This window comes from Physella acuta, unplaced genomic scaffold (assembly GCF_028476545.2).
Source record: "Physella acuta isolate Inbredline_101_S28 unplaced genomic scaffold, ASM2847654v3 ptg000658l, whole genome shotgun sequence".
Lineage (NCBI taxonomy): Eukaryota > Metazoa > Mollusca > Gastropoda > Physidae > Physella > Physella acuta.
This window is the reverse complement of record NW_026732177.1, coordinates 766499-787162: the sequence shown is the minus strand read 5'-3', so window position 1 is coordinate 787162 and position 20664 is coordinate 766499. Positions and strand designations below refer to the sequence as shown.

The window sequence follows — 20664 nt, the reverse complement described above, 5'->3', positions numbered from 1 at the left end:
CTCTCTAATCCTACAACACTAGGCTATAAATAGATCTCTCTAATCCAACAACACTAGGCTATAAATAGAACTCTCTAATCCAACAACACTAGGCTATAAATAGATCCAACTTTGATTTCACTATGCTGCCTGCACTATCTCAGACAAAGCTTTGTGAAGAGATAAGTAAAATGAAACAATGTGATGAGATAAGTCAAATGAAACAATGTGATGAGATAAGTCAAATGAAACAATGTGATGAGATAAGTCAAATGAAACAATGTGATGAGATAAGTCAAATGAAACAATGTGATGAGATAAGTCAAATGAAACAATGTGATGAGATAAGTCAAATGAAACTTACAATGTGATGAGATAAGTCAAATGAAACAATGTGATGAGATAAGTCAAATGAAACAATGTGATGAGATAAGTCAAATGAAACAATGTGATGAGATAAAGTCAAATGAAACAATGTGATGAGATAAGTCAAATGAAACAATGTGATGAGATAAGTCAAATGAAACAATGTGATGAGATAAGTCAAATGAAACTTACAATGTGATGTGAGTCAAACTTAAAATGTGATGTGAGTCAAATTAAACTTAAAATGTGATGAGTTACATGTGATTTGTGTTAACTTATCACAACACCAGTTACATGTGATTTGTGTTAACTCATCACAACACCAGTTACATGTGATTTGTGTTAACTCATCACAACACCAGTTACATGTGATTTGTGTTAACTCATCACAACAACAGTTACATGTGATTTGTGTTAACTCATCACAACAACAGTTACATGTGATTTGTGTTAACTCATCACAAAACCAGTTACATGTGATTTGTGTTAACTCATCACAACACCAGTTACATGTGATTTGTGTTAACTCATCACAACAACAGTTACATGTGATTTGTGTTAACTCATCACAACAACAGTTACATGTGATTTGTGTTAACTCATCACAACACCAGTTACATGTGATTTGTTACATGTGATTTGTGTTAACTTATCACAACACCAGTTACATGTGATTTGTGTTAACTCATCACAACACCAGTTACATGTGATTTGTGTTAACTCATCACAACACCAGTTACATGTGATTTGTGTTAACTCATCACAACACCAGTTACATGTGCGGCTGGACATTAGCAGGTGAGCTACAGTGTTGACAAGCTGGCAGCGCTAGGTTAGAGGACATGTTATACCCGCAACTTTTAAAATAAATGATCAAAGTAAAAAATTAGCAAGAAATATACAAGCAAGGAATGGTAGGAAATAATCCTGCATGAGCTAACATTATGATAACAAAGGCTAAGCTCTTCAATATTTTAATAAAAAAATAGAGGATATTTAGCTCGGACACCTTAGAAAAACAGCATAGTTTGGATTAAACAATGTATTATCTATCAGAATCTGACTTGCAACATCAGTAGTTGATCACACCTGACTTGCAACATCAGTAGTTGATCAAACATCATCATTCAGATTTCTTCTTCTCTGCGTTGGTCACTTTTCCATACTCGGAGCCTTTGTGGATCTCTGACACACTGATCATCCACCTCACCACAACAGACACTGGGGACAAGGTAACCATCTCAATTACTGCAATAATCCTTCTTAACCATCTTAACTACTGCAATAATCCTTCTTAACCATCTTAATTACTGCAATAATCCTTCTTAACCATCTTAACTACTGCAATAATCCTTCTTAACCATCTTAATTACTGCAATAATCCTTCTTAACCATCTTAATTACTGCAATAATCCTTCTTAGCCATCTTAATTACTGCAATAATCCTTCTTAACCATCTTAATTACTGCAATAATCCTTCTTAGCCATCTTAATTACTGCAATAATCCTTCTTAACCATCATAATTACTGCAATAATCCTTCTTAACCATCTTAATTACTGCAATAATCCTTCTTAACCATCATAATTACTGCAATAATCCTTCTTAGCCATCTTAATTACTGCAATAATCCTTCTTAACCATCTTAATTACTGCAATAATCCTTCTTAACCATCTCAATTACTGCAATAATCCTTCTTAGCCATCTTAATAACTGCAATAATCCTTCTTAACCATCTCAATTACTGCAATAATCCTTCTTAACCATCTCAATTACTGCAATAATCCTTCTTAACCATCTCAATTACTGCAATAATCCTTCTTTACCATCTTAATTAATGGAATAATTTTCATAACTATCTAATTGGAATAATCACTCATAAGTATCTAAATGAAATAATCTTTATTACTGGAATATTCTTTCTACCCATCTTAATTATGGTAAAACTGTTGTTATGAGCCAATATGTATTTCTGCTGTTCTTGACAAGATTATACAAGAATACGCCTTGCTATTTTTAATTTAACTTATTCCTATTTACATATTTTCATGAACATTGCAACTAAATATTCTCACTGTCAACCCTTCGTACATGACGTGACAAGGAAACTTACAGAACACGCCCACGGCTACAATAATGAGTTGCTGCGTCAAGGAGCCGGCTACAAAAATGCTGCCGATGTAGTAGAAAAGGGGAACGCAGGTCACAATGGCCCAAAATATCCACATAATTAGGTCGTTGTAGCGCCGAGGTATCAGGTGATGTGGACCAGGAAACTGACCAGTTTCCAGGTAGCTGTCATACATGTCGTCCTAAACAAAGACAGTTCATGTTAGTATCATCAGATAGCTGTCATACATGTCATCCTAAACAAAGACAGTTCATGTTAGAATCATCAGATAGCTGTCATACATGTCATCCTAAACAAAGACAGCTCATGTTAGAATCATCAGATAGCTGTCATACATGTCATCCTAAACAAAGACAGGACAGTTCATGTTAGTATCATCAGATAGCTGTCATACATGTCGTCCTAAACAAAGACAGGACAGTTCATGTTAGTATCATCAGATAGCTGTCATACATGTCATCCTAAACAAAGACAGGACAGCTCATGTTAGTATCATCAGATAGCTGTCATACATGTCATCCTAAACAAAGACAGTTCATGTTAGAATCATCAGATAGCTGTCATACATGTCATCCTAAACAAAGACAGGACAGTTCATGTTAGAATCATCAGATAGCTGTCATACATGTCATCCTAAACAAAGACAGGACAGTTCATGTTAGTATCATCAGATAGCTGTCATACATGTCATCCTAAACAAAGACAGCTCATGTTAGTATCATCAGATAGCTGTCATACATGTCATCCTAAACAAAGACAGCTCATGTTAGTATCATCAGATAGCTGTCATACATGTCATCCTAAACAAAGACAGTTCATGTTAGAATCATCAGATAGCTGTCATACATGTCATCCTAAACAAAGACAGCTCATGTTAGTATCATCAGATAGCTGTCATACATGTCATCCTAAACAAAGACAGGACAGTTCATGTTAGTATCATCAGATAGCTGTCATACATGTCATCCTAAACAAAGACAGCTCATGTTAGAATCATCAGATAGCTGTCATACATGTCATCCTAAACAAAGACAGGACAGCTCATGTTAGTATCATCAGATAGCTGTCATACATGTCGTCCTAAACAAAGACAGTTCATGTTAGAATCATCAGATAGCTGTCATACATGTCATCCTAAACAAAGACAGCTCATGTTAGTATCATCAGATAGCTGTCATACATGTCATCCTAAACAAAGACAGCTCATGTTAGTATCATCAGATAGCTGTCATACATGTCATCCTAAACAAAGACAGTTCATGTTAGAATCATCAGATAGCTGTCATACATGTCATCCTAAACAAAGACAGTTCATGTTAGTATCATCAGATAGCTGTCATACATGTCATCCTAAACAAAGACAGGACAGTTCATGTTAGTATCATCAGATAGCTGTCATACATGTCATCCTAAACAAAGACAGGACAGTTCATGTTAGTATCATCAGATAGCTGTCATACATGTCATCCTAAACAAAGACAGTTCATGTTAGTATCATCAGATAGCTGTCATACATGTCGTCCTAAACAAAGACAGTTCATGTTAGTATCATCAGATAGCTGTCATACATGTCATCCTAAACAAAGACAGGACAGTTCATGTTAGAATCATCAGATAGCTGTCATACATGTCATCCTAAACAAAGACAGCTCATGTTAGTATCATCAGATAGCTGTCATACATGTCATCCTAAACAAAGACAGGACAGTTCATGTTAGTATCATCAGATAGCTGTCATACATGTCATCCTAAACAAAGACAGGACAGCTCATGTTAGTATCATCAGATAGCTGTCATACATGTCATCCTAAACAAAGACAGGACAGTTCATGTTAGTATCATCAGATAGCTGTCATACATGTCATCCTAAACAAAGACAGCTCATGTTAGAATCATCAGATAGCTGTCATACATGTCATCCTAAACAAAGACAGGACAGCTCATGTTAGTATCATCAGATAGCTGTCATACATGTCGTCCTAAACAAAGACAGTTCATGTTAGTATCATCCTAGGTTGGTATAGATACAACAGTGACTGTTTGGATCAATTCATAAAGTACTCTAAAGTTACAACATCGATAGAGATGGCAAATTAAAATGGCCAATTTTTTGTTTCTGTCGTGGCCAAGGAGGCCAAGTTTGTGCAAGAGTTGACATGTCCAAGTTTGTGCAAGAGTTAATAAGGCCAAGTTTGTGCAAGAGTTGACATGGCCAAATTTGTTTCTTTTGCTTCTGTTTTTATTATAAGTTTATGTCTTTGATTTTCTCATAGTAAGCCTAGAACTATAACAGGTGTTTTTTACCTTCTTCTTGAAGAGTTCTCTCAGCCATTGAGCACAAACTTCATCAGACTCAATAGGCACACTATCAATAGGGATACGTCTGGAAAAATGGGTTCAAATTTTTTTTATTCAATTTATTTGATTTGACAAACTGAAGCATCAAACAAAGTCCAATGATAAAAGTTCTACCATAGATATTTGACAAACTGAAGCATCAATCAATGACTTGTACTCAGTGTAACCAACACAATAGTTGCCATTACAAATGTTACTAAATAACTTACTGAACATGAAAGTAGGCAACCAACACAATAGTTGCTGTTACAAATGTTACTAAATAATTTACTCAACATGAAAGTAGGCAACCAACACAATAGTTGCCATTACAAATGTTACTAAATAACTTACTCAACATGAAAGTAGGCAACCAACACAATAGTTGCCAATACAAATGTTACTAAATAACTTACTCAACATGAAAGTAGGCAACCAACACAATAGTTGCCATTACAAATGTTACTAAATAACTCAACATGAAAGTGTGCAAGCAGTGGCTTGCCTAACAACTTACTCAGCATGAAAGTGTGCAAGCAGTGGCTTGCCTTGAATGACAGTCATCAGTGTTGGTGGCGGACCATTGGGTGGAAATCCAACCGTGCAGTTTAGAATTGTGGGGACTAGAAGCAGAGAAGATACCTTGTTTACACTCATCAAACAACCTCAGTCACACTCATCAAACAACCTCAGTCACACTCATCAAACAACCTCAGTCACACTCATCAAACAACCTCAGTCACACTCATCAAACAACCTCAGTCACACTCATCAAACAACCTCAGTCACACTCATCAAACAACCTCAGTCATATTCTATGGTTTGAGTTATGATTTGTTTACAGTTTTTAAAGTATTGAGACTTTGTAATTGTTTTAAGGGGAGTCAAAATTACTCCAACATATCTGAAATATTTGTTGCAAGGAAATTCAATAAACTGTCTACCATGATCAGAAATATTTCTGCACTTATACCAAACTGAACTTACAATGGCCCTTCAAGCCATGCATGGACACAATGAATCCTTTCGGCCTGGGCAGGAGCACATGTTTCAAGAGAGGGTAACCTTTGGCCTTGCAAACCTCTAGACTGGCTTTGTGTTTCTCTTCAGTGAATCTTGTGCCTTCAGGGAACAGCAGCAGCTGCAATCACAAGCATCAAAGGTTCTAGCATGTTCTATCAAGTTCTAGCAAGTATCTATTCAAAGTTTTAGAACCGTTATCTTACAAATGCCACTAATAGACCTAGCAAAAAACCTCACCTAACATTTGTAAACAAAAACTGCAGAATAACACAATCCTATAATAACTTACTGCAGTTAACTTGTATAGAAAGAACTAACCAAATGGGAAAAGTTTTATCACAATAATCATAAATGGCCTCTACACTAATTATCATGCCCTAATGAGTTTATAATTTAAAATTTGTGTGACAGAAAATACAGCTCGTGATGGGATGGTGAAGAAACGCGTGTGCAGAACTTACTGTGACGTAGTACCCTTCAGGATAATCAGTAGCTTGAAGCAAGTCTTTCTGTATGATCTTTTTGTCATGCTCCCACTGGCGCTTGAGAAATATGCTCTCAGTGAAATACCAGGCCCAGCCAATAAGAGGGACATACTTTAGAAACTGTTTGCCATAGATTTTTGTGTTCTGTTTAATAAAAACTATATCATTTAAGCAAAGAAATGAAACTTTTAAAGAGTTAAAGAAAGTAATTTAAAAATTAAAAATAAAATTTTCTATTAGAAATTTGATTCCCAAAAACTAGGAACATACTTTGGAAACTGTAAACTAGTAAAAATTATGATACCCCCAGCATTTGAAATCTTTCTGCCAAGATCCATGCCATCAACCAGTCGATGTCATATTTATGGTTCATTATGGTCAGGATATGCTCTTTGCCAATTAACTTGACATCTACATCAGATGCATAACAAATTACTTCAGTCCCAGACCACCACTGAGCCAGGAAGGTAAACTCTGTAGATCGTGAACATTCAATTAGGAAAATGTAGCGTTAAAAAATTATTTTATTGCTGGAATACAAAAATTTTATAATAAAAATAAGTGGGTTTTTTTTTTAAATAGTGTAAAAACTTGAAACTCCACATTAAAGCAATGACTTTTACTGTTGACATTCATATTTGAAGAAAACATAAAACTGTAGAATCAGTACTTACGAGACCAATGTGAGTATGCCAGATGCACGTTTATCTTTCGATACAAGTGCCGGTTGAATGGCCAAATAATACAAGAACATAACATAAGAAATGTTACAATCAAACCGGACATGATGAAGATATAACCTAAAATCAAGTGCATCACAAGGTTGGCCTTCAGTTGCTGGAAGAAACCCATTTTGTCAGGTATTCTGAAACAAAATATATTCAAATGTTTTACGTCTCCAATAGGATGATATTTTGTCCCCTGTCCTCATTTAGAATAGATCTAAATCTATACTAATTCTAAATCTGTGAAAAAAAGTCAAATGACTAGATCTAGACTAAATCTATTCTAGTAGATAGATCATCTCTCTAAATAATTTATTGCTAAACTATCCTTAGAAACAAGCTAGATTTCAATCAAAATTATTAAATTAAAGCATATTTTTAGGCCTAATTTTAATTTCTAAACTGAATTAATAGACTATTAAACTGAAATAATTAATCATTAAATAAATTAGCATTGATCTGCCGATTTTTTATTTTAAATTTTTTTTTAAAAATTTAAAATGCTAGTGTTAGGCTACTAGAACTAGATCTAGATGAGTAGTTACTCTGGGTGTTAAGAAATTGCAAATGCGAAAAGCGAAATGGCGAGGCGGTAAACTGTGAGAAGGGCGCGAAAACCGTCGTTCACGTGATATTTTTGCCTCACACTTTCCACCACCCGATACTTATGCAGGGAGGTGGTAGGATGCAAAGCTTTCTATGAAAATTTTACCTCGACCGATTTACAGCGATATTTGAAACAGACTTCAAAGACTCTTCGTTTACACTGTTAAAAATTCTGATTTTTCCGTCGCTAGACATTTTGATGATTTGTCAACTTAACCATCTTTTGTGTCGACTAAGAATACCACCTTGTTCGAAACCACCCGAAATACCGCCGACATTAGATTAACTTATTTTATTTGAGTGGAACACCGTGGCCGCCTGCCGCCACAAACATATATTTGTTTGTTGCAAAGTAATTTTGTTTTATTTCGTAGCAGAACGAACCCCCCCCCCCCCCCCCCCCGGTGTAGCCTTAACCAACCAGCGGGTTTGTTGCATTGAGTTCAATATAAACTCAAAACAATAATAATATATATTTAATAGGCCAGGCCACATACCACACACGCATAGTGTGTTGTGCGGTAATACATTTAAACTAATAAACTAAATAAATAAACTAATATATACTATCTCCCTTTATTTTCTTTAGCGATAATAAATTTAACTAATTAATTAAGTAATGAGAATACAAATTTCCTGTATAATTTATTTTTACTATTACAGAAACAGCTATGTTGTTTCAATACCACCCGCTCTCTTTCTTGAATCAAATGTTACACTTTTTACCCCCACCACGTTGGCAATTTTTTTTTAATGCGATTGAGAAGAAGAGGGAGGGCTATATAGGCCTACTCATTGAAAACGAGCTAAAATAATTCACCAAGGTATTGACCTTGAATGATGTTGTAGCATGCAGCTAAGCATGCAGCTATACTTTTCCCCCTCAAAGAAACAAGGCAGTATGATATTAAGGTCGCGCTTATTAAGTCACGATGTAGATTTAATAAGTAAAAGTGGGATGGTTTGAAATGTAGGCCTATACCGATCCCTCAAATGGCGGGGTTTTTTTTTCTCTTGCACATTAGAAAACGTCATAATGTTTAGAATTTTGAATATCAACTAATCTAAATATAGATTTTAAAATATAGTCTAATAATATTCTCTTTATGAACTGCACTGACCCGTCTATCAAAACGGGATTTTTCTCCCGCTGACAAGAAAACGAGAGCGGCGGTCAGAAGATGTTAAGATTGTTTAATATAAAATCAAATTAGATTTTAAATAAAGAACACACAACATTCGTGATTATCATCTTCCTTAGTTTATAGATCTCTAACTATTAAAAAAAAAAAACATGAAACTAAATTTGTTTTTGCAAATTGTGTCTCGCTATTTACCCGTGATTCCACAGATATGTCTCGCATTTTCTTCTCGCAGTTTACCACTTCGTCATTTCGCTTTTTGCAAATTTCCCAACACCCAGTTACTCTAGTTACTAGTTAAGTATATTAGTATAAGACTATAAGAAGTACAGTACTGAGTACAACTTACAATTGAATTAAGTTGATCTAAATCTTAATCTAGATCCAAACGTATCAATATGTATATTGAATACAATGAATCAATTATCTAGAACTAGAATCTAGATCTAGACTATTACTCACTCTTAGTCTTATTCCCCAGATGACAGATGCCGCGGATAGGCCTGTTTGTTTCACTTAGTTTTTTAGTAGTCTTAACTAAACATTAACATTACAATAGCTACACCGTCATGTCATTGTGGGACGTATGGAATCAGTATAGATTTCTAGATTATCCCTAGCTCTAGTCTAAAACTGAGTAAACTCTAAATAGTAGATCTCTAGAGATATCTAGATCTACTGTAGAGTACTCATAGGCGTACTAGCGTAGGTTCTCTAGTAAAGCAAAGTAATATCAAAGTATGGTCTCATCTTTGAGCTGAACTTTGACCTCCAGTTTTACATCTCTTGTGTTTAGTCGTAATTTTTTTCAATGAGCTAGTTTCTGTTTGAGATGAATAATAGCCTAATAATACTAATCGTTATAATACACTAAGTACCGTCACTGCTGTATAGATCTAGATCTATGAGCTTGGGGTTCTAAAAATATTTTCTAAATTTAGAATAAATCTAGAATCTAGAATGGATTTACGTGGGTTGTTTTTAGCTTTTACGACAACCGAAGACACTGATGATGCAAGTTCCTTGAAAACGTGAACTATGCCTAGAGTTTAGACTGGATAAGATTTGATTGTTCACTGTATTGAAAACAGGTCTGACACATATGTGAGCTTTTGTCTATTAAAATGTAAAAAAGAAACATATTATTTAGATTCTAAATTGTAGATAATAGTTTAAGAATTAAGATCGTTAAGTTATAAAAAGCCTCAAGATCTCTCTTTTATTTTTAAATTAAATTAATTTACTTAGGGGCCTAGCCTGATTTTGATTTTATTTTTAATTTTTATTATTGATTTCGGTAGTCGGTAATCTAATAAATCCATCGTTTTAGGATTTTTTTAGGTAGTGTAGAATGGTAGAGTGTAGACGATCTAGATCTACTTAAAAGTAAAATCCGTCAAGACTAGTTACTAGATCTAGTTAGTAATGTGAAAAAAAGGTGACTCATCAAATTGTTGTTATTATTTCACATGTTTAGATCTCTAGATCTAGATCTAGAAAGATTTATGTTTTAAAAGTTACAAAAATGTTTCAAACTTTTCTCATTCATGTAGTAGGCCATTGTTGTAGGCCTAGATCTAGATCTAGACCTGTTTTGTAACAATTGAAGGCCTTTTCAGTTGGGCCTAATATAGGCCTATGGCTAATAAATAAAGATTTGCTATGTGTTCATCAGATGATGCAACCAATTTCCAAGCTCATTTACTTTTTTACAAAAAATCGTGTCCTGTTCCGCCATCCCGTTTTCATCAAAGTTTGACCCGTTTTTTGTTGTTTGTTTGTTTTTTGAATAATTAATAAAGAAAAGTAATAAATCAAATTGGAAAAAAAAGGCTGGGAAAAACAGTATCTCCTTTTGGCACATGTTTCCTAGTTAACATACAATATTTACAAGTATCATCTAATACTAGATCTACTAATACTAGATAATGTGAACAATCTAGCTTCTGAACGTTATTTTTAGTACTAGCAATTGAATAGTAGATTTAAGTTATTCCTTAAATAACATGTAACTAGATCTAGATACCGAATACTTTTAACTTTTTAAAAAAAAAATGTAAGCTGACATAAAGCAGTATTTAAATGTAGCCTAGAGACTAGTTATTTAAGTTATTAGAGGCCTACTAATGTCATTAGACTAATTTTTAGTTAACTATTTTTATTTTTGACTTTGTAAAGTAGCGTCCGCTCGTATGTTCCTCTTTTTAGGCATGACTGTTCTACTTTTGGCTGACAGGGGTAGGCATGTCTGAAAATATATTTTTTATTGTTTTAAATTCTTTCAAGATTATAATTTATTTACCAATAGATTTAAATGTAAGTACTTTTTGCTATTCACTACAGATAGAGACTTAAAAATGGCTATGTCCGCTGAAGAAAAACTGACCCTCATGAAAAGGAATTTGCAGGTGCCTCATTATTTCTTCCTCTTGAAGTATGCATTAAATACACTAGAAAATGTATTCATCTTGACAAAAAAAAATTGGCAACCAAATTAGGGTTATTTAAAAACTTGTTTCAGGAAATTCTTGGAGAAGAGAAACTTGTTGAGATTTTAAAAACTCGGGATGTGAAAATTTATTGGGGTACTGCCACCACTGGCAAACCACACATTGCATACTTTGTTCCCATGTCAAAACTGGCAGATTTTCTTAAAGCAGGCTGCGAGGTAATACACTCATTCTTTTTCACACGTTTCAATTCTTTTATTATTATTTAGTTTGCCACTAAGTATATGAAAACTCCTGTTTCAAACGTTGATATTTATTTAGGTAACCATTCTGTTTGCTGACCTCCACGCTTACCTGGACAACATGAAGGCCCCCTGGGAGCTGCTTGAACTCAGGGTCAAGTATTACGAAGCTGTGATTAAATCTATGCTCAAGTCTATTGGTGTAGATCTCACCAAACTCAAGTTTGTCAAGGGAACTGACTACCAACTCAGCAGGTGACCAAGGGAGACAAATACTAGTTACTAGATATAGCTTTTTTATACATTAAGATTTGAAACATTTTCATTGAGCTAAATATTTGTTCTGTATGTTACCAGGGAATACACACTGGATGTTTACAAGCTTAGCTCTATTGTTACTGAGCATGACGCACGTAAGGCAGGTGCAGAAGTGGTCAAGCAGGTGGACCATCCCTTACTTAGTGGCCTTCTTTACCCCGGACTCCAAGCGCTGGATGAAGAATATCTGAAATGTGATGCCCAGTTCGGGGGTGTGGACCAGAGAAAAATCTTTACCTATGCTGAAAAAGTAAGTTGTTGTTGGAACGTTTAACCAGTGATGACAAACTGGGTCATACAGGATGTAAGTACCATCCTTGCTGTATTAATGTGAAACATGCCTTGTAAGTTGACCACATTTTTTGTTTCAGTACCTACCACATCTTGGCTACACAAAAAGATCACATTTAATGAACCCTATGGGTATGTTCAACAACGTGTTGTAGTTTGTTTACACAAAAAGATCACATTTAATGAACCCTATGGGTATGTTCAACAACGTGTTGTAGTTTGTTTACAAGCTAATCCCAAAACTGTACAGTGACTCATATCATTCCAGTTTCTCCTTCTCTCTCCCCTTCCCCCTCCCCATTTGTCATCGTGTCCCATTTCTCCCCCCCTCCCCATCTGTCTAGACACACTAGCTGTACACTGACCCTCCCCATCTGTCTAGACACACTAGCTGTACACTAACCCTCTCCTCTCTCCCCCCCCCCCCCCAGTCTAGACACACTAGCTGTACACTAACCCTCTCCTCTCTCCCCCCCACCTGTCTAGACACACTAGCTGTACACTAACCCTCTCCTCTCTCCCCCCCCCAGTCTAGACACACTAGCTGTACACTGACCCTCCCCATCTGTCTAGACACACTAGCTGTACACTGACCCTCCCCATCTGTCTAGACACACTAGCTGTACACTGACCCTCTCCTCTCCCCCACCCCCCCCACCTGTCTAGACACACTAGCTGTACACTGACCCTCCCCACCTGTCTAGACACACTAGCTGTACACTGACCCTCTCCAGTCCTCCCCCCCCTAGACACACTAGCTGTACACTGACCCTCTCCAGTCCTCCCCCCCCCCCTAGACACACTAGCTGTACACTGACCCTCTCCAGTCCTCCCCCCCCTAGACACACTAGCTGTACACTGACCCTCTCCTCTCCCCCCCCCACCTGTCTAGACACACTAGCTGTACACTGACCCTCTCCTCTCCCCCCCCCCCCCAACTGTCTAGACACACTAGCTGTACACTGACCCTCTCCTCTCCCCCCCCCCCCACCTGTCTAGACACACTAGCTGTACACTGACCCTCTCCTCTCCCCCCCCCACCTGTCTAGACACACTAGCTGTACACTGACCCTCTCCTCCCCCCCCCCCCACCTGTCTAGACACACTAGCTGTACACTGACCCTCTCCTCCCCCCCCCCCCCTGTCTAGACACACTAGCTGTACACTGACCCTCTCCTCTCCCCCCCCCCCAACTGTCTAGACACACTAGCTGTACACTGACCCTCTCCCCCCCCCCACCTGTCTAGACACACTAGCTGTACACTGACCCTCCCCCCCCCCATCTAGACCCACTAGCTGTACACTGACCCTCTCCTCTCCCCCCCCCCCCAACTGTCTAGACACACTAGCTGTACACTGACCCTCTCCCCCCCCCCCCACCTGTCTAGACACACTAGCTGTACACTGACCCTCTCCTCTCCTCCCCCCCCTCTAGACACACTAGCTGTACACTGACCCTCTCCTCTCCTCCCCCCCCCCTCTAGACCCACTAGCTGTACACTGACCCTCTCCTCTCCCCCCCCCCCCAACTGTCTAGACACACTAGCTGTACACTGACCCTCTCCCCCCCCCCCCCCCCCCCACCTGTCTAGACACACTAGCTGTACACTGACCCTCTCCTCTCCTCCCCCCCCCTCTAGACACACTAGCTGTACACTGACCCTCTCCTCTCCCCCCCCCCCCCCAACTGTCTAGACACACTAGCTGTACACTGACCCTCTCCTCCCCCCCACCTGTCTAGACACACTAGCTGTACACTGACCCTCCCCATCTGTCTAGACACACTAGCTGTACACTGACCCTCTCCTCTCCTCCCCCCCCCTCTAGACACACTAGCTGTACACTGACCCTCTCCTCTCCCCCCCCCCAACTGTCTAGACACACTAGCTGTACACTGACCCTCTCCTCTCCTCCCCCCCCCTCTAGACACACTAGCTGTACACTGACCCTCTCCTCCCCCCCACCTGTCTAGACACACTAGCTGTACACTGACCCTCCCCACCTGTCTAGACACACTAGCTGTACACTGACCCTCCCCATCTGTCTAGACACACTAGCTGTACACTGACCCTCCCCATCTGTCTAGACACACTAGCTGTACACTGACCCTCTCCTCCCCCCCACCTGTCTAGACACACTAGCTGTACACTGACCCTCTCCTCTCCCCCCCCCCACCTGTCTAGACACACTAGCTGTACACTGACCCTCTCCTCTCCTCCCCCCCCCCCTCTAGACACACTAGCTGTACACTGACCCTCTCCTCTCCCCCCCCCCACTGTCTAGACACACTAGCTGTACACTGACCCTCTCCTCTCCTCCCCCCCCCCCTCTAGACACACTAGCTGTACACTGACCCTCTCCTCTCCTCCCCCCCCTCTAGACACACTAGCTGTACACTGACCCTCCCCCCCCCCCCCATCTAGACCCACTAGCTGTACACTGACCCTCTCCTCTCCCCCCCCCCTCCCCCCCTGTCTAGACACACTAGCTGTACACTGACCCTCTCCTCTCTCCCCCCCCCCCCCCCCCCAACTGTCTAGACACACTAGCTGTACACTGACCCTCCCCACCTGTCTAGACACACTAGCTGTACACTGACCCTCCCCACCTGTCTAGACACACTAGCTGTACACTGACCCTCTCCTCTCCCCCCCCCCACCTGTCTAGACACACTAGCTGTACACTGACCCTCTCCCCCCCCCTAGACACACTAGCTGTACACTGACCCTCTCCTCTCCCCCCCCCACCTGTCTAGACACACTAGCTGTACACTGACCCTCTCCCCCCCCCCCTAGACACACTAGCTGTACACTGACCCTCTCCTCTCCCCCCCCTCCCCCCCTGTCTAGACACACTAGCTGTACACTAACCCTCTCCTCCCCCCCCCTCTAGACACACTAGCTGTACACTGACCCTCTCCTCTCCCCCCCCCCCCCCCACCTGTCTAGACACACTAGCTGTACACTGACCCTCTCCTCTCCCCCCCTCCCCCCCTGTCTAGACACACTAGCTGTACACTAACCCTCTCCTCCCCCCCCCCCTCAAGACACACTAGCTGTACACTGACCCTCTCCTCTCCCCCCCCCCTAGACACACTAGCTGTACACTAACCCTCTCCCCCCCCCCCAGACACACTAGCTGTACACTGACCCTCTCCTCTCTCCCCCCCCCCCTAGACACACTAGCTGTACACTAACCCTCTCCCCCCCCCCAGACACACTAGCTGTACACTGACCCTCTCCTCTCCAGTGCCAGGGCTGACAGGCTCCAAGATGAGCTCATCTGACGAGGATTCCAAAATTGACCTCCTGGACACCCCCGCCCAGGTGAAGAAAAAGTTGAAGAAAGCTTTCTGTGAACCCGGCAATATAGCAGACAATGGGGTCTTGTCATTTTGTAAACATGTGCTCTTCCCACTCAGAGGCTCAGGTCAGATCTCATTGCTCCATCATGTGTACATTTGCTGTGGTAGCTCATTACATTTATAAACATACTCAATTGTCTGTCTCATTGCTCCATCTAGTCATGTGTACATTTGCTGTGGTAGCTCATTACATTTATAAACATACTCAATTGTCTGTCTCATTGCTCCATCTAGTCATGTGTACATTTGTTGTGCTAGTTCATTACATTTATAAACATACTCAATTGTCTGTCTCATTGCTCCATCATGTGTACATTTGCTGTGCTAGCTCATTACATTTATAAACATACTCAATTGTCTGTCTCATTGCTCCATCTTGTCATGTGTACATTTGCTGTGCTAGCTCATTACATTTATAAACATACTCAATTGTCTGTCTCATTGCTCCATCTAGTCATGTGTACATTTGCTGTGCTAGCTCATTACATTTATAAACATACTCAATTGTCTGTCTCATTGCTCCATCTAGTCATGTGTACATTTGCTGTGCTAGCTCATTACATTTATAAACATACTCAATTGTCTGTCTCATTGCTCCATCATGTGTACATTTGCTGTGCTAGCTCATTACATTTATAAACATACTCAATTGTCTGTCTCATTGCTCCATCTAGTCATGTGTACATTTGCTGTGCTAGTTCATTACATTTATAAACATACTCAATTGTCTGTCCTCAAATGTTAGAGATTAGTTCATGACATTAGAAAATGTAGTAACTCTAAGTGAAGTGTATCTTTCAATTTTAGCTTTTGAAATCAAAAGACCGGCAGAGTTTGGTGGAGATATAACCTACAGCAGCTTTGAGGAGCTAGAACAGGCCTTTGCTAAAGAGGTATTGATGCTTGATTTTCTTGACTAGTTGGAGGTTGGCTAGTGATACAGCTGGCTGTACACCTATGGGACAATCTAGATCTCTGTGTTAGCTGTATAAAACTCTGTGAGACTGTGTTTAAATGTTAGATCTCTGTGTTAGCTGTATAAAACTGTGTGAGACTGTGTTTAAATGTTAGATCTCTCTGTTAGCTGTATAAAACTGTGTGAGACTGTGTTTAAATGTTAAAACTCTGCTACTTTTCTGTCTGTTGAGTAGGAGGTGCATCCAGGAGATTTGAAGAATGCTGTGGAGAAGTACCTGAATGAACTTTTAGATCCAATCAGAAGAGAATTCGAGTCACCAGAGTTGAAGAAATTAACTGCTCAGGCCTATCCAGTGGCTAAAAAAAGTGAGTGATATTTTTCTAGACAGTTCCTACGGGTTAATCCATGTTGTATCTGTTAGTATGGTCATGTGGTGTTTGTTTTCCTTCACTAGATGCTGGTTCTAAACCCAGCCAGAACACTGTGGCACTTGGATCTGTTAGTATGGTCATGTGGTGTTTGTTTTCCTTCACTAGATGCTGGTTCTAAACCCAGCCAGAACACTGTGACACTTGGATCTGTTAGTATGGTCATGTGGTGTTTGTTTTCCTTCACTAGATGCTGGTTCTAAACCCAGCCAGAACACTGGCATTTGGATCTGTTAGTATGGTCATGTGGTGTTTGTTTTCCTTCACTAGATGCTGGTTCTAAACCCAGCCAGAACACTGCGGCACTTGGATCTGTTAGTATGGTCATGTGGTGTTTGTTTTCCTTCACTAGATGCTGGTTCTAAACCCAGCCAGAACACTGTGGCACTTGGATCTGTTAGTATGGTCATGTGGTGTTTGTTTTCCTTCACTAGATGCTGGTTCTAAACCCAGCCAGAACACTGTGGCACTTGGATCTGTTAGTATGGTCATGTGGTGTTTGTTTTCCTTCACTAGATGCTGGTTCTAAACCCAGCCAGAACACTGTGGCACTTGGATCTGTTAGTATGGTCATGTGGTGTTTGTTTTCCTTCACTAGATGCTGGTTCTAAACCCAGCCAGAACACTGCGGCACTTGGATCTGTTAGTATGGTCATGTGGTGTTTGTTTTCCTTCACTAGATGCTGGTTCTAAACCCAGCCAGAACACTGCGGCAGGGGGTGATGACCTTGTTCCATCCAGGCTGGATCTAAGAATAGGGAAGATAACTTCTGTTTCACAGGTAGCTTACATAAGTATGTTAACCCTTTACTTCCCATGGCGCTGTGAATGCAATTATACCAAATAATTGAAGTTAAATTAAAAACAATATAATTTACTTTTTAAAATGGCAATTGAGTGTTTGCTTCCCCAGCACCCTGATGCAGACTCACTGTATGTGGAGACCGTTGACCTAGGGGAGGAGCAGCCCCGTACAGTCATCAGTGGCCTGGCTGGGATTGTTCCGATGGAATCTCTGCAAGACAGGCTAGGGGTGTTCCTCTGTAATCTCAAGCCTGTCAAGATGAGGGGGATTGAGTCCACAGCTATGTTGATGTGTGCCTCCATGTAAGTCTGATGTTGATGTGTGCCTCCATGTAAGTCTGATGTTGATGTATGCCTCTATGTTGATGTGTGCCTCTATGTAAGTCTGATGTTGATGTGTGCCTCTATGTAAGTCTGATGTTGATGTGTGCCTCTATGTTGATGTGTGCCTCTATGTTGATGTGTGCCTCTATGTTGATGTGTGCCTCTATGTTGATGTGTGCCTCTATGTAAGTCTGATGTTGATGTGTGCCTCTATGTTGATGTGTGCCTCTATGTTGATGTGTGCCTCTATGTTGATGTGTGCCTCTATGTTGATGTGTGCCTCTATGTTGATGTGTGCCTCTATGTAAGTCTGATGTTGATGTGTGCCTCTATGTTGATGTGTGCCTCTATGTTGATGTGTGCCTCTATGTTGATGTGTGCCTCTATGTTGATGTGTGCCTCTATGTTGATGTGTGCCTCTATGTTGATGTGTGCCTCTATGTTGATGTGTGCCTCTATGTTGATGTGTGCCTCTATGTTGATGTGTGCCTCCATGTAAGTCTGATGTTGATGTGTGCCTCCATGTAAGTCTGATGTTGATGTGTGTCTCTATGTTGATGTGTGCCTCTATGTTGATGTGTGCCTCTATGTTGATGTGTGCCTCCATGTAAGTCTGATGTTGTAGTTGATGTGTGCCTCCATGTAAGTCTGATGTTGAGTAAAAAATGTTATATTTAGTGAAAGTTGACTGGGTTTTTTTTTTACTATTTTAGAGAAGATCCTCGTCAAGTAGAGCCATTAATTCCACCTGAGGGCAGTGCACCAGGGGATAGAGTGTTTATTGAGGGCTACAACTCAATCAAACCTGATGATCAACTTAATCCAAAGAAGAAAGTCTGGGAAAAACTGCAGGTTTGTATCTGGTTTCCTTGTGCGTTTGTATGTGGTCATGTTTCCCTGTACGTTTAAATGTGTTCATGTTTCCTTGTACGTTTAAATGTGGTTATGTTTCCCTTTATGTTTAAATGTGGTCATGTTTCCCTGTACATTTAAATGTGGTCATGTTTTCCTTTGATTGAATGAAATTGGCAGGTGAAAATGGTGAACTAGAAACTTACTTCCCCCCCCCTGTCTGTTTTCAGCCAGACCTGAGGGTAAATGACAAGTACGAAGCAGAATGGCAGGGCAGTGCCATGTTAACTAAACTAGGACCTGTGATCACCAAGACAGTGAAAAACTCACCAATCAAATAGCCCTCTAAACTAGTGTAGACCATATTTCAATTTGTTTTAAGCTCAATTTTGTTCTGAACCAGACACTGGTTGTTTTTGTTGATTTAAATGGTACTTGTTCCAGCACATACAGTAAGAAGGTTATAAAAGATAATGGAAGTCAATGCAACAATACTTCACTCTGGCTTGTTTTACCAGTGATATTTTGCTAGACTTAATAGTGTGTTTATAAATATATATATCACACAAACAATATACATTTTTTTTCAGTAGTGTGCTTTGAACTATGTGAAATCTTTTTACATTAAGTTCTGTCATTTTAACTTAGTCTAGATATAAAAATTTTAGTTTGTAGAATTTTCTGTATGAATGCTTTTAGTTTTCTAATTCATCTTAAACAAGTTTAATCATTTAAACTAATTAGTAGGTAGAGTGTAGTCATTAGTACATGCTGCTGTATTTAATCAGTGGTCATCAGTAATTATGTTAATTAACTAATTTTCTTTCAAGTCCATTGGTTTTTCGATTACTTTCTGTGTGTCACCCCTAAAAATATGAACCATGACAAAACATGAAAGGGTCAGACATTAAGGCTGATACATATTTCTGTATGAAATCCATCTGGATTTTTTTGGATCTACAACACTGATTAAAAAAAATGTACGGGTGCTAAACCAATCCTAAGGCTAAATAGTCCCACAAGTTTCACAAATACAGGAGATGTAGTACAACTTGTTTAGTTTAGTCTTTTGAAATTTGACATTAGTTTAGTTTTCAATGGTGGTGGTTTGTTTTTTTAAATTAATATTGTTAATCAAAGTAATTCCTAGAAAATTTTTGTCATGCTATTTTAGTATGCTGCAAGCATGGCAGTGAGGTGTAATTCTTTTATGTTATTGTTACGTTATGTAACAGGCTGCTGTCAGTTAATGTGAAAATCTCATTGTTAAAGCTTATGTGTGACTGGGGCCTGGGTTTAGGGTAGTCTCCATATGTTCCAACAGTTAGGTTGAAATACCCTGGGTTTAGGGTAGTCTCCATATGTTCCAACAGTTAGGTTGAAATACCCTGGGTTTAGGGTACTCTCCATATGTTCCAACAGTTAGGTTGAAATACCCTGGGTTTAGGGTAGTCTCCATATGTTCCAACAGTTAGGTTGAAATACCCTGGGTTTAGGGTAGTCTCCATATGTTCCAACAGTTAGGTTGAAATACCCTGGGTTTAGGGTACTCTCCATATGTTCCAACAGTTAGGTTGAAATACCCTGGGTTTAGGGTAGTCTCCATATGTTCCAACAGTTAGGTTGAAATACCCTGGGTTTAGGGTAGTCTCCATATGTTCCAACAGTTAGGTTGAAATACCCTGGGTTTAGGGTACTCTCCATATGTTCCAACAGTTAGGTTGAAATACTTTACTAACATTATGACCATGGTTATACAAACAATGTTTATAATGAGGTTGGCTTAAAAACATTTTAGCTTGTAAAAACATCTACTGATGGAGAACATGATACAATAATCTGAACAAATAAATTGAGTGAACAAACTGTATTCTGTTG

General features: G+C 39.5%; 2 protein-coding genes across 5 annotated transcripts; one reads left to right on the top strand and one right to left on the bottom strand.

The window, feature by feature from the left end:
* Nucleotides 1–1303: 1303 nt before the first annotated feature.
* On the bottom strand, nucleotides 1304–9647 carry LOC131948742 (1-acyl-sn-glycerol-3-phosphate acyltransferase delta). Of its 2 annotated transcripts, none has more exons than XM_059310423.1 (9): nucleotides 9257–9647; nucleotides 6996–7186; nucleotides 6626–6795; nucleotides 6298–6465; nucleotides 5801–5954; nucleotides 5331–5436; nucleotides 4781–4859; nucleotides 2459–2657; nucleotides 1304–1566 (listed from the first exon to the last, which is right to left on the bottom strand). In XM_059310423.1, exons 2-9 carry the CDS (start codon nucleotides 7171–7173, stop codon nucleotides 1469–1471), a joined length of 1152 nt encoding a protein of 383 aa, XP_059166406.1. In that variant the 5' UTR covers nucleotides 7174–7186; nucleotides 9257–9647; the 3' UTR covers nucleotides 1304–1468. The 2 variants fall into 2 exon arrangements, with proteins under 2 accessions (XP_059166406.1, XP_059166407.1); XM_059310424.1 differs by lacking the exon at nucleotides 9257–9647 and adding an exon at nucleotides 9144–9254.
* Nucleotides 9648–9781: 134 nt separating this feature from the next.
* On the top strand, nucleotides 9782–20656 carry LOC131948741 (tyrosine--tRNA ligase, cytoplasmic). Of its 3 annotated transcripts, none has more exons than XM_059310420.1 (13): nucleotides 9782–9885; nucleotides 11138–11202; nucleotides 11316–11462; nucleotides 11566–11741; nucleotides 11844–12054; nucleotides 12176–12227; nucleotides 15345–15524; nucleotides 16267–16352; nucleotides 16611–16743; nucleotides 17487–17587; nucleotides 17720–17913; nucleotides 18648–18786; nucleotides 19017–20656. In XM_059310420.1, the coding sequence occupies exons 2-13, from the start codon at nucleotides 11152–11154 to the stop codon at nucleotides 19125–19127; spliced, it is 1581 nt and encodes a 526-aa protein (XP_059166403.1). In that variant the 5' UTR covers nucleotides 9782–9885; nucleotides 11138–11151; the 3' UTR covers nucleotides 19128–20656. The 3 variants fall into 3 exon arrangements, with proteins under 3 accessions (XP_059166403.1, XP_059166404.1, XP_059166405.1); XM_059310421.1 differs by having other exon boundaries at nucleotides 9831–9898; XM_059310422.1 differs by lacking the exon at nucleotides 9782–9885 and adding an exon at nucleotides 9895–9920.
* The last annotated feature ends 8 nt before the right edge of the window (nucleotides 20657–20664 follow it).